Source organism: Glycine soja, chromosome 7, assembly GCF_004193775.1.
Source record: "Glycine soja cultivar W05 chromosome 7, ASM419377v2, whole genome shotgun sequence".
Classification (NCBI taxonomy): domain Eukaryota; kingdom Viridiplantae; phylum Streptophyta; class Magnoliopsida; order Fabales; family Fabaceae; genus Glycine; species Glycine soja.
This window is the reverse complement of record NC_041008.1, coordinates 7,649,704-7,668,031: the sequence shown is the minus strand read 5'-3', so window position 1 is coordinate 7,668,031 and position 18,328 is coordinate 7,649,704. Positions and strand designations below refer to the sequence as shown.

Below are 18,328 nucleotides of genomic sequence, written 5' to 3'. Positions count from 1 at the left end.
TAGAATACATAAAGTTATGTGATTTATAACTTTTTTTTTTATACTTTTCTATTGTTTTTATAATAAATATTATATTCTTTTAGATTTTTAATCAATCTTCTAAGAATACTTGTTAAACAAATGATAGTTCAAAAATATTTTCTATAACAGTTTTAAGTCCTCCTCGATCTTGGTTCCTCCTTAAGGTTATATTATATGAAAAATGAACTTAAGTCATGTTTTACAAACACTCCTTATGTGTTGTTAACGAAGTTATTTCAATATTTTTTTTAGGTAACGTGTTACTCGAGTATGATAATTTTTTATACTATAAAGTATAATTTCATGAAAATTAAAATCTTATAAATAATTAGTAGTATACTTTGGATATTCATTAAGCATTAGCTACTTTAAAACTCTCTTAAGAAGTTAAGAGTATCCTTTACCAAATATCAATAAGATAAGATAAGGATTAGCAACTAAGATGATTTTTTTTCCCATTAAAACCAAAATTTCCACAAAACTTTTTATATTTTTATATAAAGTCAGTCACACACTCCCATTCACAAACTTCCCCTCTTAAGTTTCTCTCTACAAGACTCTCTTTCCTTCCAACCTGCAACCCAAACTGCCACGTCACCCTCTCCCCGTCGCGACCCGCCTCAATGAACGGCGGTGGAGGTGACTTGCCGCCGTCCAACGGCGGCGAGTTCCTCCTCTCTCTCATCCAACAGCGCCCCCACCAGCCCCACCCCCACCCGCCGCCTCAGTCTCCGGCGATAGATCCCGCCGTCGCCGCCATCGGTCCTACGATCCCCGTTGCGCCGCCGCTGTGGCAAATCCTCTCCGCCGATCATCCCCACCACCACCACCACCAACCTCACCCTCACCATCTCCCACCACCCTGGTCCCACTCTCTCTCTTCATCTCCGCTTTACCCTCCGAACTTCTTCGGGTTGCCCCATAATGCGTTTCCCCCTCCTCGGACCCACTTCCCCATCACCCCTAACTCCGTCGCTAACGGCGTCAACGCTAACATTAACCTCGCCCATGATCTGCGAAATCTAGGTTTTCCAATTGAAGAAAGCCACAACAACAATAATAATAACAACAAGGTCGATGGTTTCGTTCATCATCATCATCAACAGCAGCAGCAGCAGCATGAACTGAAGCTGCAGTTCGGGTCTTTACCCACGGTTGCGTATTCCGCCGCCGAAGTTTCCTCCAATGGTGGTGACTCGTTGCTCAATTTGAAGTTCAACAGAGTGGATCACCCCACTTCAAATTCGAGTGGGAATGTGGTTGTTCAAGGTAACCATGATGCTGTGGAGAGAGAAAGAAGAGGACTTGGGGGTTATAGGGCTGGTGGTTCGTTACCCCCTGAGACAAGTAGGGTTCCACCAGGGTTTGGGAACAGGACTAGAGGGAAGGGTTTGGAGGGTAGGAATGAGAATTTGTATGATAGGAGGGAAGGTGGGAGAATGGTGTCTGGTGAGAGGAGCAATGTTAGAGGCAATGTGGGCCATAAAATGGGGCTTGTTGATCAGCTTGATCGCCCCGGGCCGCCGGCCGGGAGTCACCTCCATTCGGGTTCGGGAAATGATGCTGGCATTGGTGAAGTTGGTGGTAGGGATGGTAAACATAAGGAAATTGGGAGGTTGAGGATGGAGGGTGTTCCTGAGTCTGGTGGAGGGGGTGCTGATGTTGATGTCCTTGGGGAGCAGTTGGCTGATTCCTTGTTGGTAAAGGATGAGTCTGATGACAGGACTAACTTGAGGCAACGCCGTCGAGAGAAGGTCAATAGTTATATTTATTGATGTTGCTTGTAGCTATGGATTGTTAAATCATTCTTAAAAGCTAATTTTTCAACTAAATTCCATCAAGTACTTTGAGAACTATTATTTGTTGATAATACAATGGAGTTTTTTTTTTTTTTTATTAATTTAAATTTGCTTGAACGCTGAGGGACCGTTTGTTAAAAAACCTAGATAGATTATTGAGTTTTACAGTTATCTACCTGTTATCAAATTATGAGGTTCATGTGGTTTTTATTTGTTTTCTCATAGTGTGAAAAGTAAAGGATTCTTAAATTATGAGGGTTACTTACACTTGCAGCATTTATTATCAGGATGTTAGATTGTCGGATTCAAGAGGGCAGCAGATCATGAGCCAGCGGGGAAGAATGTACAGAAGGCAGATGATGTGTCGAAGGGACATTGATGTTTTTAATGTTCCTTTCCTTGCAATATATGGGTCTCTAATACCTCCTGAAGAAGAAAAACTGAAGCAAAAGAAATTAGTGGCGTTATTGGAGAAGTTAGTTAGCAAAGAATGGCCAACAGCTAAGCTTTATCTCTATGGATCATGTGCTAATTCGTTTGGTGTTTCTAAAAGTGACATTGATGTTTGCCTTGCTATTGAGGAAGCAGACATGGAAAAATCTAAGATTATAATGAAATTGGCGGATATTTTGCAATCAGATAATCTGCAGAATGTGCAGGTGAGAAGATTGCTATGCTTTCTTTATTGCTATTGTTTATCTTGGTAGTTTGTATTCATTGACATATATTTACTTATATGAAAACATGTTCATTAACTGTTTAGGAAAGCAGGAGCTGCTTATAATCATACTAAGAAAATTTCATAAAGGAGATGTAATGACTTTTGTCTAATATGAAGAAAAATTTAGAATATTTGCTACAGGGAGATTGACCTTGAATTCTGTCGTAGATGATGGAAAAATAGTCTCTATTTGGTAGACATTGCTAGGGTTTTTGTTAGTTATTGTTCACTAAATACATCCCCACAGGCAATGAGAGTATATGAGGCTTAATATTTTTGTAATGGTAATGAGAGAATATAAACATGGGGACAAACAACAATGAATCCATACAGTAAGGAGAGCCTGCTAGCCTCCTTGCATATCCAATAAAGAAACCCCTGACTCTAATGTAGTCATTATCCAAGCATTAAAAACCTAAGGTTACTTGATTATGTATTTCTCATTGAAAAGCTAATAAAGAGGTTTATTGAAGGGAATCTTCTGACATTATTTTTACTATATTTTCTTGGCATGGATGTTGGACATAATATGGTGTTTTTTTGCAGTCTTTGATGCTTTGATTACTTTCTAACTTATGGATTGCTTATAAAGTGCCCATCTATAGACTTGTACAGAAGCTATTGGCCTCACTGATCATTGCTATTGTCTAGACCAACATGTTCTCTCTGTTATTCTTTCCCTATTTTTTTTCGGTAACCACCGTAATTAGGGTGTCTTTGGCTCCCCGGTGGAACTTGGAGGTATCCCCACAAGCTTTGGTCTTTGGGCTAACTATGGGACTAATGTTCAATCCAGGGTTAGTCATCATAATTCTTTGCCTCTATTGGAGTCTCTTCACCGTCTTTTCTTCCTTAGCATCTCTAATCCTTTGTTTGGTTTGATAGGTGTACCCCATAGAAACTTAAAAGGAAGAAAAAAGGTTTCAAAAACTAGATGGTGTCTATTATGGTGAATCTTCATCTTTATAAATTTGGTTGAAGATTGCATGCTTGATGTTCTAGTGTTATTTAATTTCTTGTTCGTTTCTGATTTGGAGGAATGTTTATTGTTTTACTGATTTTAGTCATATTTTATAGTTGTTAAATAAGTGCTTGTGTACACGCGTAACAAGAAGGCACTTTCCATAGGAAGTTTCTTGAATGCTGTGTACTGTAGGTTTTACCAATGTGTTGGTATGCCAAGGATGTGTTGAGGGATGATAAAAAACTCGGATACGAAAGAAGAAAATGATAAAAGATAGGATAAAAGGAGTGAGAAAAGAAAAAGTTCTTAAATTAATTAATTTTTGATATGAAATAGAACTTCGTGAGAAAAAAAATAAGATTTGGATATATTAGGAGAATTATGACATGGTTAAAAGAGTTGTATGATGAGTTAAACATCATGGCCAATCTTTTGAAATCTAGAAAAAACGGAGAAGTAATAACCAAAAGAAAAGTGGATTAATAAATTGGGAATATTACACAAATGATTGGTAATTGACTGACTGAAGTTTTCCTAGAAGAAGCTAATTGCTGCTGGCTTACTGCTTTTGGAAACATTCATTTGAAGTAATTAAATTGAAATGTTCTTGGGAGTCCTTAATTTGAGTTTGTTTATAGGCATTGACGCGTGCACGTGTTCCCATAGTAAAGCTCATGGATCCAGTGACAGGAATATCTTGTGACATATGCATTAACAATCTCCTAGCTGTTGTGAATACCAAGCTTCTTCGGGATTATGCACACATAGATCCAAGGTTGCGTCAGCTGGCTTTCATTATTAAACATTGGGCTAAGTCAAGAAGAGTCAATGAAACTTACCATGGGACCTTGTCTAGCTATGCGTAAGTTAACTTCTGATACTTTTCTTGTTTAAAAAGATTTTGCTTTGCCTTTATCTAATTTAGGCAAGTAATGTTAATATTCACAAAAATCAAAATAGACTTGATTGAACAATTGAAGTTCAGATAAATGTGGTGACTGGATATTATTCGTAAAAAATAAAATATGATTTTAATTTCAGGTATGTTTTGATGTGCATTCATTTTTTACAAATGAGAAGACCTGCTATCCTTCCATGCTTGCAGGTGTGTACTTCAGTTTTCACTCTTGTATTCGAATATTGAGATATATCTGTATGTAGCCATTTTAGAAAGTCATTGTTTATGCTATTCATGTTTCAGAAGTATCCTTTATTTTTATCTGAACATAATGGTTAGTGTGTCCATTTTCCATAGAATGAGAAAATTAATTTAACCAAGATTCTTGGTTTCTTTTCATTTTCCATGCAATTCGATGCAAAAGCACTTAAGAAGTTTGTGCTGTAGCAAAGCTTGATAGTTGTTATTGGAAAAACACTTTTTTTCTGAGGAAACTGCTTTACCAATGGCATGGCTAATAGTATTATACCATCGGAATAACATTTTTGCAGTATTCAAATCAAAGATAATTAATTCTTCCTCATTAAGAATTCCATCAAATATCACTTGAATAAAGTTTGTACATCATATAGCTAATTTTGTAAATGTATTTAATGATTGAATACTACTTTCTATGTAGGAGATGGAGACAACATATTCTGTAACTGTGGACGATATTCATTGTGCTTACTTTGATCAAGTTGAAAAACTTAGTGATTTTGGTCGTCATAACAAGGAATCAATTGCTCAACTTGTGCGGGGATTTTTCCATTATTGGGCATATTGTCATGATTATGCAAATACTGTTATATCTGTACGCACTGGAAGCATAATCAGGTAAGAGAACTCGGTATCTGTGAATATTTTCTAGTTTCCTTTTATGTTCCATTAGTAACTGTTTGCCTTTTCTTTTCTTTTTTTTTTTTTTTGGGGGGGGGGGGGGGGGGGGGGGGATACTAACATCTAACATTGTTAACAAACTCAGGGATGGGGTATGCTTTGTTGATTTAAAATTTTCATGCTGACTTTATAATCTAGACAAGTGTAGGGGTTCAGACAAGTTGTTTTTTCATTTAATTGAATATATGATGCTCTTTTTTGGCGTAGCAAGCGAGAGAAGGACTGGACGAGAAGGATTGGTAATGATCGCCATTTGATATGTATAGAGGATCCTTTTGAAATATCTCATGATCTAGGTCGAGTGGTAGATAAACATAGCATCAAAGTTCTCAGGGAAGAGTTTGAGCGTGCTGCTGAAATTATGCAGAATGATCCAAATCCATGTATTAAACTTTTTGAGCCCTATGTTCCCAGTTAAATTGACTATTTTGTTTTGAATATAGATTTTATAGGTGAGGTAATGGACACTCAGCTGGTAAGGCTTCTTTTGCCTCACATCTCGTATATTAACTAGTATCATGTTTATAAGTGTATTTATTAGTTAGGGTTTTAAATATGCCATCTCAATGTAAAGAACTTTTTGGCTTCTTTGATCTTTTATTTGAAAGGCAAGAATTTTCTGTTACGTTGAACGAGCTCCAAGGTATTAAATGGCTGGTGAGTAATTAATTATATAGTCACAATGAAATTATTCTATCAATTTCATGGTCTTCTGGTACGGGTTTAATTTGTATGGCATGCATTCTGGAATTGGAGTGTGGTTTTGGTGTCTACAAGAGGTTAATTAAAATATCACCAGAAATTTTTTAAAATGTTAACTTATTGCCCTATTTTCCTCTTATAGGTGCAAATGTTAGGCTCCAAAAACAAGTTGTTGGCTTAAGAACCCCTTGATATTGATAGCACTGATTGAAAATGTTAAGTAGTTACAAATTATAGAAATATAACATCAAATATCACCTGAAAATTTTAAATATACCAAAGTTAGTGGGCATACAACGAAGATATCAAAGACCAGATAGAATACTGCTGCTTCATATTTATACCTTCAAAGGGCATAGTCTAAGTAAAGACAACTCAAATAATCGTGAAACAAGACTTAGAAAAATATGAATGTAGCATGTCTTTTTTAAGAAGTGGCCTTTGGTAGTGTGGCTCCTGGAATCTTTCCTGAAAGAATGATCTGACTTCTGCCTTGACTTGTAGTGGGGAGTCAATCCATATGCCATCCACATAAAGACCTCTTAAAGAGTTCTTCCTCCTCTTCCCAGTTGATTAATGAGTGGAAATATTTAGAGTTAGTATCTCCCTCCAATAACCATTTGGATCTAGACTTCTGCATCAATAAGGATTCATTTTGTCTGGATACCAACCAAAAGATGTCTTGCAATTCTATTATTCTTTGTTTCTCACCATCGGTCAAAGGTAGAGCTTCCTCCTTAATATCCAAGGCATTTAGTTCAACCACTGTATCTTTGATTCTCCTCTGAATATCTCCAAAGTGTACCCTGCTCCACTCTTTCAAACCCTCTTTGGTCCCTTTTAATTTCTCCTTCAGTACAAATGCACCCCATCCTATTGTCTATTGTTCCTGCCATAATTTCCCAACAACTCCTCTGAAAAGATTTATCAAGAAACCAATAGTTCGGGACTCTGAACGGTTTGGGCCCCCAATTAGTGATCATATCTGTCAGTAGAATCAGGCAATGTTTTGGTATGTTTCTGTCCATAATGCACTGTGTCGCTACCGGCCAGATATCAAACCAACTTCTGCTTACAAGGAACCTGTTGATTCTGCTCTTAATCATCCCATTAGGCTTGTACCAAGTGAACATTCTCCCAACTGATGGTACATCTTCAAGTTCTGCTTCCGAAATAAAGTGATTAAATGCTCTACATTCTGCGGAGGAAGAAGAAGTTGACACCATATTATTCTCTTGCCTCTCAGATTCCCTTCTTATGTTGTTAAATTCCCCCAAAATACACTAGAGTTTAGAACTAGAAGCTCTTCTTCTCTGGATGATATTGTTCCATGCAACTTTCCTTAAGGACAGTTTACATGTGCATAGATCGTTATCAAGGTGATAGAGTGTCGCCCTTGTAACCACCTGCCCTCTACCTACACAAAACTATTGCGAAAAACCCAAGATGAGATGTCAAGTGAGTCTTTATTCCAAATACATAGGATACCCCCTACTCAATTAACTGCTGGCTTATGTACCCAACCTAAATTTCCACTCCCAAAAAGTGTTGAGCAAAGCATACCGTTCACATCCTTTCCTGAATAGCCAAAAAGTCCACCTCCTTATTGATTACTAAACTACTAATTACCCTCCATTTGGCCTTGTCACCTAGGCCTCTCACATTAAAAGAAAGTATCTTCATCAAGAACCAGAGGCAGCACCTCCAGTTTTGCTAATCTTCACCTTTTGAATATATTCTTCATCTTTGAGTTCTAAGGTAGCTAGCAGCTTGATAATTTCTCTGTGGTCCACATCATAAGTGACCTCCATCAAGAACATCTTGTTTCTTCTTTTGATGTCTTCATCTTCTACATGGCCATCATTTCCAGTAATCACTCTAGTCAACCTTTTAATTGCAGTAAATCTGTTCCCCCCTCCATTGTTAGTCCTTTGTTTTAATTCACTAGAGGAAGAGGAAGATAGCACTTGTGATTTGGTTTTAAAAGGATTTCTCTGTGCCCCTTTCGAAAGAGAATCCCAAATCTTCCAAACCAATATACTCGTTTGAGGTTGCACCAACAGGAGAATTAGGATTGGTAAGGGCCTAACAGGAGACACGTCCCCTATCTCACGTGCATCAATAATAAGAATCAGGTCCACTTGCTGAATGTTCCCGTTAATCCTTAATGAGGAGTTGCGCATAATCAATCCTCCTCATATTATTTGTTTCTTCCTCATATTATTTGTTCCACACATTCAATGGGACACCGAAGCACCTCACCCAAGATAGTCTGTGTGATGTGAGAATGGTTGGGCTCCATTTCTCTACTGAAGGAAGCTATCATCTGCCTGTTGCAACATATCTTCAACTTCTTTTACATTCAAACCTTTGATTAGTATCAAGTCATCACCAAGGTAGGACATTTCGATGCCTTCAGAGCCACCTATAAAGGCTATATCAAAATCTGCTATTTCTCTCAATCTACCCACCATACAATCCTCTAACTAGTGATTGTTTTCTTGTACATTTATAGTGCATCCATTCCACCTCGCTGCCTGTTTATACTTAGCTTGAGAATCTTCATGCTCCACTAGTTTTGGTAACCAGATCTTCTTAGGTTGTACATGTTGCATTTTGCCTTGAGTTATGTTTTCACAAGACATGGAACCCTTACTATATGTTGTGTGAATGTATATTTGCTTCTCTGGGGAAACGTTGATTTCCTATTGTTGAAAGCAGGTTGGTGGTAGGAGGTAGATTCCTCCCCTGCTGGTCCATAGTTGGAGTCCTTTTGCTATTTGTTTTGTTCATACTACTACTCCTTCATAATTCCTTTTCCTTTTCTGTATTTAGGAAGGTTAACATGCATCTTCACCTTCCTAATCCAAATAGTATCAAGTTGTTTTTCAAGCCAAAGCACATTGGAGACCTCCAAGAAGCAGACAAACCCATATCTATGACCCCCTTTGTCTCTTCTATAAGCTATAAAGATGTCCCAAACTCTCCCCCACCTTTGGAATACCTTCCATAGATCAAACTTTTCAAAATCATCTAGAAATCAGGAGAAGTATGTTGTGATGTTACTATTTTGCTTCCCATGGGGTTTCTGACGTTCACTACCCTGGTATTGAACCCCAATCACATAACCTCTCACTCTCTCTACCTCTCTCTCTCTCATGTGACACATTCTTACTTTCCTAGTAGTACACTGGTTTTGGGTTTTCATGTAGTAATGTTAATTTGCACAATACAAGCAAAATAACGAAAAAAATCCCAAACCTTATTCACATATGCCCGCATGTATGCAGAATTTTAGATTCTGAATGTGCATTATTAATAATTAACAATTTGCCTAAGTAGAGAATATATGGTTGAAATTCGAATAGAAAATGTGACAGCAAGAAACATCACAAATTTCACTAAGTATATACATTTACCCAATATATGTTTTCTCAAACCAACCAAGTAAAACAATTTATCCAAGAAGGATTCATCGAGGGGGTAGACAAAAATGTGAGAAACAATCAATACTGTGTTTTGTTCCACATTTTATATGTGATTTTTCATATCTTGAATGTGATTTTGACAAGCTAATAATTATAAGTTCCACGTCCGAAACGTGATTCCTATCAATGAGTTGGAGTGTCCAAGCATGCACTAAATCAACTATATGATTGGAGTAATTAGAGGCTTGTTAGAGAAAAAAGCTTCTAAATTGCGTCCCACAAGTTGACAAATACCATCATGAGACTCTAACGTGGAAAAACCTGCATGTGGAGATAGAACTACATTATCCAACGAAAAGAACTCTTCACACACAAGAGGTTCATTCTCAAACACATCCAAACCAGCACCTCCAATTTCCCTTTCCATCAAACACCTCAACAATTCCTTTTCATATATCAAAGCCCCTCTTGCCACATTCACGATAATTCCTCCTTTTCCCAGTGCCAACATGACTTCTCTGTTGATCATGTGCCTCGTTTGGTCATTAAGAGCACAACAAAGAACAAGTACATTGTTGTTAGTGGCAAGCTCAACAACACTAGAATAGAAAGGGTAGGAAACAAAGGTTTTTTTGCTCCTAGAGTTGTATGATATCATGCAACCAAAAGCCTCAAGCCTATGTGCCACTTCTAAGCCAATTTTTCCCAGACCAACAATTCCAACTTTCTTTCCTGTCAACTGAAACAGACATCAATTTTATGCTTACAATTAATGATTCAAAATAAAGCATAAGCATGCATTTAAACATAAAAAAAAAATTAACATTGCATGTGATAGTCTTTATTTTTCACTTACTTTTTCTTCTTATCTTTTTTATATACAAGTGTCAAAAATAGACTGAAATTGAAGTTTACAAATTTAATTTAAATTAATTTCATTTTGCAAATTGAGTTTGTAAGTAATTCTCATTTTCGTTTTATTTCGAATCGAGCTTCAAACTTACATTGAAGTAAAACTCGATTTATAATCAAATTTAACTAAATTAAACAAGAAACTTTATTAGTTTTACTTTTGAGCGGACATTAAGTTCTCCAAACCAAGCGCGCCCTTCCACTTTTGTTGTACAAAACTGATTTCCACAACTAGCATTCAATGAAATTTCATATTCACATGTTATTTTTTGATCATGAATTCATGATTGCTGGTGTTTTTATAAAACTATATCTACTGTGTGGGAGAGTATTACCAATGCTTTCTTTTTTCTCATTTTTTGTTTTGTTTTTAGCATATGGTAGACTTAAAATATCTATTAATTTTATTGATGATTAATTTTTTATTGATGATTAATTTTCATAAAAGAATTTAGTTGGTTATCTTTAATAAGTCTTACCTTTTAATTATATTTGTTTTATTTATAAACTTAAACTTAAAATCTTGTTGTAAGAATTTGAACTCATTTTACCTTAGATGAACGTAATATTAATAGTATTTTTGCATCTCAAATTCGACTAGATACTAAAATTTCAAAATCGAATAAGGTCCTTGTCCTCGAGTTAATTCTGCTTGGTGCAGAGTCAATTTCAAATTTTTGTCATCGACAAAGTTGATCTGATATATATTCAAATTTTCGTGGTGTTGCGTTGTATCTAAATATTCATCCCAAAGACCACTACCTTTAAAAAAATCAAGAGTAACGATCTCCTCCTGGACCTATAGAAAACAATAAAACGAAAAGTAATTTTCACTCTCAAATGAATCATTACTGGATAGAATAAATAACATATTAACATTGAAAGTTTTAGAATCATATATAATAAGACAAAAAATATTTTATAGACGAAATGAATTATTTTTTCTTTTGATTTTGTTTATCACTAATAAGATGTTATCCAATGATGCTCATTTGAGTAACTCACTTTAAATTTTTAAGTAGTCAAAAGTAAGTTTCACTGTACCACATCACTTTTAAACAATTTACCAACATTTTGTCTTAATACTAGTTAATAGTGTTACTTTTTTTTTACTGCAATAGTACTACCCTTAAACAATTCATATTCTTAAACTTTTTTTTTTTATTTACACTTAGTTCATTAAAATATTATTTTTTAAGTAACAATTTCTTTTATTCATAAGCAACAACTCTTTTTATAATAAAGGAGACTGAAATTTAAGCAACCCATCCTGCTAACTAAGTTTACAATTTAGTCTTCTTTTAATTGTTATATTCTTTTTGCTTCGGTTGATGTTGCGTTGTTAATGGTGAGGAAAAAAGAGAAATAAAAATGACACATAAAAGAGACAAATAAATGATATTGGATGGATTCTTTTTGAAAAGATAATTGTCATTTTTCATAAATTTCGTAAAAAGCTGAAAATTAATCACCGATTCGCAAGTGGAAAATTACGAAATTGCAAACCTTAAAAATAGAAGCAAGTGGAAAATCCCGTGAAACTACCAGAATCCGTTCTCTCAGACACCGATTCGCCGCGGAAATTTTCATCATCACGTCAATCAACAAACCCACCGCTAAGTCGGCAACGTCCTCAGAGAACATGTTTCCGGCGCCGGCGACGCGGACTCCCAGGCGGCGACACTCCTCCAGGTCGACATGATCGGTGCCGGCGCTGGCGGTGACGAGAAGGCGGAGCGAAGGGAGGAGGCGGAGGACGTCGGCAGTGACGGGGTAGCCGCCGTCGCAGAGCACGGCGGCGACGGAGGAACAGTGGTGGGCGTGGGTGGCCGCGAACTTGTGCAGGGGAAGAGAAGAGTGGTTTAAAATATGAAACTTTTGGGAAAAGGGTGGTTGGAGAACAGAGGAAAAACCTGGGGGACCGTGAATTAGGACTTTGGGGAGATTAAGGTTTTTTAATTGTTCGTCCCTTGTAGTACACTGGTTTTGGTCTTCCATTGATGGTAGTGAGTCAAGATGATAAGATAGAGTGCATGAATGAGGTCTTGGCTTAATATTGAGTTTTTGTGATTTTGGGGTGTCACTTCATGGGCAAATTGACCAAATTTATTAGTTTTAGAAATTATTTCTTTAAACGCAACTTTTTACAAACTATTGTTGGAGGGGGTCTATTTTTTCAAAGCGTTCTACTATCACTACGAATAAAACACCACGTGACAACATGATATGCGTTTCGCCATTGGTGTTAGCGAAACATGCTGCAATTTTTTTTCAGTGTGGCATGGGTCTTGTCACTGATGTTGGCGAAATAAGCTTGATAGGGTTTCGCTAGTGCCACTAGCGGCACTAGCGAAACAGGTACAGGTACGGAAAATTAATTTTGCTTGTAAATTTAAAACGGGTGTAACTTTTGATAGAAATGTTCGCTTGAGGTCCATAATATGTCAAAATGCTCAAAATTGAACGGGAATTCCATAGGCGAAGGGGATTTGATCAACTCATTTTTCCAAAAAATACCTCTAAGTAGGTGAAAAATAGGATTTAAGATTTAACCACCCGATTTTTCCAACTCATTTTTCCAAAAAATACTTCTAAGTAGGTGAAAAATAGGATTTAAGATTTAACCACCTGATTTTTCCATTATTAGAGAATAACAAAACTTGAACAAAAATAACTAGTGTGTGATATTTTTGTCAGGGGATTCCTCGTTCAATTTTGAGCATTTTGACATATTATGGACCTCAAACGAACATTTGTATTAAAAGTTACACCCGTTTTGAATTTACAAGCAAAATTAATTTTTCGTACCTGTACCTGTTTCGCTAGTGGCACTGGCGAAACCCTATCAAGCTTATTTCGCCAGCACCAGTGACAAGACCCATGCCACACTGGAAAAAGTTGCAGCATGTTTCGCCAACACCAATGGCGAAACGCATGCCATGCTGCCACGTGGTGTTTTGTTCGTAGTGATGACAGAACGCTTTGAAAAAAGAGACCCGTTTTGAGAAATAGTTTCTAAAACTAACCTAGTTTGATCAATTTGTCTCACTTCATGCAATAACCAGATGACATAAAGTAAAACAAGATAAACACTCTTTTATGCATATGTAGATGAAAAATTCATACAAAATAGCATTTTTTTTACTGATTAATTGACAAGCATTTTAATGTTAACAATCATTTTTAAGTATTTTGTTAGGAGATATATATTTTTAAGTTTGTTATAGTAAAAATTAATAAATTTATTATAAAATATATGTGGTGATTTTTATACGTCATCTAATTATAAATAATAATGTATTATAAATTTATTGATTTTTTTAATAAAAATATATGCTAAAAAAATATTGCTTGTCTAAATAAATCTTTATTTTTTAAGGAGTTAATCACTACTAGAGAAAGCATTTTCTACATCGATTACAATTGACATATTACATTGGTTATGAGACGTCATTGTAGGCTGTGTCATAAAAAGTAGGTGGGCCTACCACGATAGTTTAGGGAGACCGTCTTAGAATCTTAAGGGGATGAGTTTAGAATACACTACTTTCTATATCGGTTCTACGTAAAACCGTCTTAGAAAGTATTACGTTTTAAGACGGGTGTCAAAAGGAGACCGTCTTAGAATATAGTTCTTTCTACATTGCCTTAGAAAGAATTTTGTTTAATTCTATTTTTTTTTGTTGAGGCCAATTCATTAAACCTTAATCATTGCAATTTTGTATACAAGGAATTAGTAAGAAAAGCATGCTCACTGGGGCTGCTCATTTCGATGTGTGACTCATATATTTTAAGTGATTTTGGTCTCTTTGGCTGTGGATGTTTGAAGACATATTTTTTCTGTAAAAAATAAAAAAAAAAGAAATAAAACCATTGAACACATTAGTGCACTAGTACATGACATTAAAATGGGATGAGTTTAGAATACACTGCTTTCTATATCGGTTCTATGTAAAACCGTCCTAGAAAGTATTACGTTTTAAGACGGGTGTCGAAAGGAGACTGTCGAAAGGATATAGTTCTTTTTACATTGCCTTAGAAAGAATTTTGTTTAATTCTATTTTTTTTTGTTGAGGCCAATTCATTAAACCTTAATCATTGCAATTTTGTATACAAGGAATTAGTAAGAAAAGCATGCTCACTGGGGCTGCTCATTTCGATGTGTGACTCATATATTCTAAGTGATTTTGGTCTCTTTGGCTGTGGATGTTTGAAGACATATTTTTTCTGTAAAAAATAAAAAAAAAAGAAATAAAACCATTGAACACATTAGTGCACTAGTGCATGACATTAAAATGAAAAATTTAAGTAACCATCACATAGTATTTTGTACATATAACTGGAATTATTACTATTAATAGATATTTCTTTCATTTCATTTGCTAATAGTTTAACACTGCTGCCTTCAACATTATTCTGCATTCGGCCAATTATGAAACATGGTTAAATATTGTAGTATTGACTATTTTTATTTTTGGTTATAATTAAGGAGATAAATTATATACATCTATTATAGTATTATCCTTTTGGGCAAAGGAGTGGGGATATTTCTTCCTAATATAAGAAAAAAGCGAGGGTGGCAATGGCTTAAAAAAAAAACTACAAAACTTTCAACATCATTGCATATCAGCATTAAAAGTTCTGTTGAAACCATGATGAGTACTACAAAGAGAGGCCATAGATACACTTCTATCCCATATCTCTTCCGAGGAATCATAGTATATTCCGCTGTATGGAATTTCACCAGGAGAAAACTTAATCCAAGCAGGGATGGATTCCAGAGTACACTCTACAACTCACAAACTTGGCGGCTTTGTAAGTGCAAACCCAGTGCCCCACTGCATCAACTCATTGGGATGATATATAACTTGTACTCATGCTCACTTACTATGATCGGACAAAACTATCATTAATGCCATTCTTCACTCTTCAATTAAAATTCATGTTAAATACATTCTCAACATGAAATAAGAACCAAATTGACAAATCACAAGGAACTGAAATCTAAGCATAATCATGAAAATCATGATTGAAGATACTTCCAACGTCATAATTTTTGGGATTTAAATGCCTTGTTTAATTCTGGAAGTTGAGCTTAATTGTTCATCTAAATTCTTTGTTATGATTAAATAAACTATTAAATTTGCATAGCATGTTGTATATATATATGCCAATTACTCAGAGGGGGTGCTGGCTTTTGATAAAAGCTGTTATAATTAACATAATAATATATGTGAATGTAGAAAATGATTGAGACAGAGATGTACAAAATAATATATAAGATTCTTCACGGCTCCCTTGGAAGTGGCTTGGCTCCGAAATACAAGCGGCATATAAGATAGAAGTTGAAGACACCTCATTCCATTCATATCCCTGTGTTGGGCTAGTTTTTCATCCATATTCAATAACCAAATAACAACATCTGTTCTACAAAAGACTCATTAATTCTTGAGACAAGAAATATAAAGCACAAGATATCTCTTCTTTTACACACACACACATATATATATATATATATATATATATATATATATATATATATATATATATATATATAATACTACCTCGCTCTTGATCTTATTTATAAAAAAGAAATTATAGTATAAAATATACTAAACTTATTTCTTATAAATAAAAATAGAGATGATATATAACACTCTATTCATTGCTAAGTGACAACATTTTATAAGGAATGAAAGGTATAAAAACTAAAAGACAGTGACGTGAAAGAAAAATAAAAATTAAACCTTATCATAGTTTATACTCAATTGGGATATATATATATATATATATAAGAGGAGTGAGACACACACGTACCAAAAAATTGTCCAAGAATACTAGCGTGAAGAATGAAATGTTTGTCAAATCTAACAAAAAGCCTTCGAATGTCACCCTGAGCATGTTTGGCCATATACTTGACCATCTTAAGCATGCCTAGTTTGGCAGCCCTGAAGAGAGGGGTTTCACCTGAGTCATTTATAAAATAAAAAAATAAAGACTCTATTGCAATAAAGAAATGAAGGAAAAAGGCTCAACTGAGATTGATAGTAATAAAATAAAAAAGGCTCTATTGCAATAAAAAAAAAAAGTAAAAATGAAGAAAAGACTAGTGCAATAGTCCTGAGTTGAATAATAGGGAATTCCTCCAACATAAATCTTTGTATTTGTATTAGGAACATCACCATTGTCTTGACTGAATATATATCACGGAACACATAAACAATTAAAACAAAAATCTCACACTCACATTAAACAGTAGCTATTTACAATGTATGAGTTTAGCAGCCACACCCGGGGGTTTTTAATACAAACACACTTTTGCCTTTTTAATATATTTTTAATATAAGTTGTTTTAATATATTTTTTAATAAAAAAAGTTATTAATATATTTTTTAATCGTAATTTTCAATAAAAACTTTGTTTTTACCAAAACAACACATAACAAGAACCTGTAGTGTAGTGTATATTGACATAAACTATACAGTGACACTTAATTTTCCTACCTCTACCCCATCGGGGAAGCAACGCCAATAGAAGTCTGGGCGAGGCCCGCCAACTTCATTTTTTATTGCATCGGTGAAGACCTCAGTTATCAGAAAAGCAAATTAAATAACAAACCTGCTAGCAATGAAGCACATTAACACCAATTCACCAATTTCTCAACTAAATGCACATGACAGAAAAGACACCATTCACTACGAATTAATGATTCAGTTTTTGCTGTATGTGATCCTCTATGTGTCCAATAAGCATATCAGAAAAATTACATCACCAATCCTGGATATAACATGAACAACACCAGACAAAAAAAACAGTGTTCAGATCCTGAACATAAAAGACTATAAAGCATAATTACACCATACAGCAGAGCATAAAAGCAACACCAGCTGCCAAAAAGTTCAAGCAAACTTGAAATTATTTAATCCAACCAAAAAGGCCTCAGCCGATAACCAATCAAAACAACCAGGCGCACATTAAACTAACAAATTGAAGAAGTTAACTTCAACATGCAGCTAGTCCCTCCAACAAATATTCTAGCTGTGTATGGTAATTAGACTATTAAAAACAACATAATTAATTTAAGTAATTGAAGGAAAGAGAAATAGGTAGTAAAATTTCTTTTATTTTATTTTTGTCTCTCAGATTAGAAGGTTTTAAAAAAACTCCAAGAGTTAAAGCTACAAGCAATATCCTTAACATGTTATAAATAGAACCTTAGACTGCACACATTGAGTCTATTGGCATTTTGGCACGTGATAAGCTTCTCCATCTGGTTTTGGCTATAAAATTTATTGCAGCTAGACATGATTCTATTGGCATTTTGGCACATGAATTATATGATGTTATTGGTTCTGTTGCTGTAAAATCCCTTCTCGCTGCGTTATGGACGTTGCTGCCATCCAGGGAAAATTTCCAATTCCCACCGCATCTGATTGGAGATTGTTAACGCTAAAGTAGCTGATTGTTAATGCTAAATTGCTTAAATTTAAATTGAAACAATTTGTGTTAGATGATAATATCATTATAATTTGTTGAATGTTATTAAATTTGGATTGATCATTGATTGAGTTGGAATACTAAATCATTGAATTTAAATCCAACGATTATAAAAAATAAGAGTACAAAAATATATTATATAATTAATTTTGATAGAGTATTATTCGATCTGTTCAATGTTATTAAATTTAGATTCATCATTGATTCGATTAGAATACTAAATCATTGAGTTAGATATCACTCCAATAAAAATCATTAAATTCTGAGTCAAGAAGCAGACCCAACTAATCCAAACCGAGTCCAATAATATCAGTTCTGAAACATTAGACATTCCAAAAAGTGAAACATAACACACCCTGCATGCTAATAAAAGAATAATAATACATAAATAATTATTTATTGATTTATTTTAAAATTTAAGCATCTGATTAATATTTATTTTGGTAT

General features: G+C 34.8%; 2 protein-coding genes across 3 annotated transcripts; one reads left to right on the top strand and one right to left on the bottom strand.

Annotated features, from left to right (window-relative positions):
• The first annotated feature begins 530 nt into the window (after nt 1–530).
• LOC114418523 (UTP:RNA uridylyltransferase 1-like) lies at nt 531–5,967 on the top strand. The gene is made up of 6 exons (XM_028383929.1): nt 531–1,775; nt 2,108–2,479; nt 4,144–4,367; nt 4,547–4,610; nt 5,083–5,279; nt 5,550–5,967. Exons 1-6 carry the CDS (start codon nt 645–647, stop codon nt 5,758–5,760), a joined length of 2,199 nt encoding a protein of 732 aa, XP_028239730.1. The 5' UTR covers nt 531–644; the 3' UTR covers nt 5,761–5,967.
• A 319-nt stretch (nt 5,968–6,286) lies between these two features.
• On the bottom strand, nt 6,287–12,461 carry LOC114418524 (glyoxylate/hydroxypyruvate reductase HPR3-like). 2 transcript variants are annotated; one of them, XM_028383930.1, is made up of 2 exons: nt 11,891–12,461; nt 6,287–10,211 (listed from the first exon to the last, which is right to left on the bottom strand). In XM_028383930.1, the coding sequence occupies exons 1-2, from the start codon at nt 12,380–12,382 to the stop codon at nt 9,693–9,695; spliced, it is 1,011 nt and encodes a 336-aa protein (XP_028239731.1). In that variant the 5' UTR covers nt 12,383–12,461; the 3' UTR covers nt 6,287–9,692. The 2 variants fall into 2 exon arrangements, with proteins under 2 accessions (XP_028239731.1, XP_028239732.1); XM_028383931.1 differs by having other exon boundaries at nt 11,930–12,461.
• Nucleotides 12,462–18,328: the final 5,867 nt, after the last annotated feature.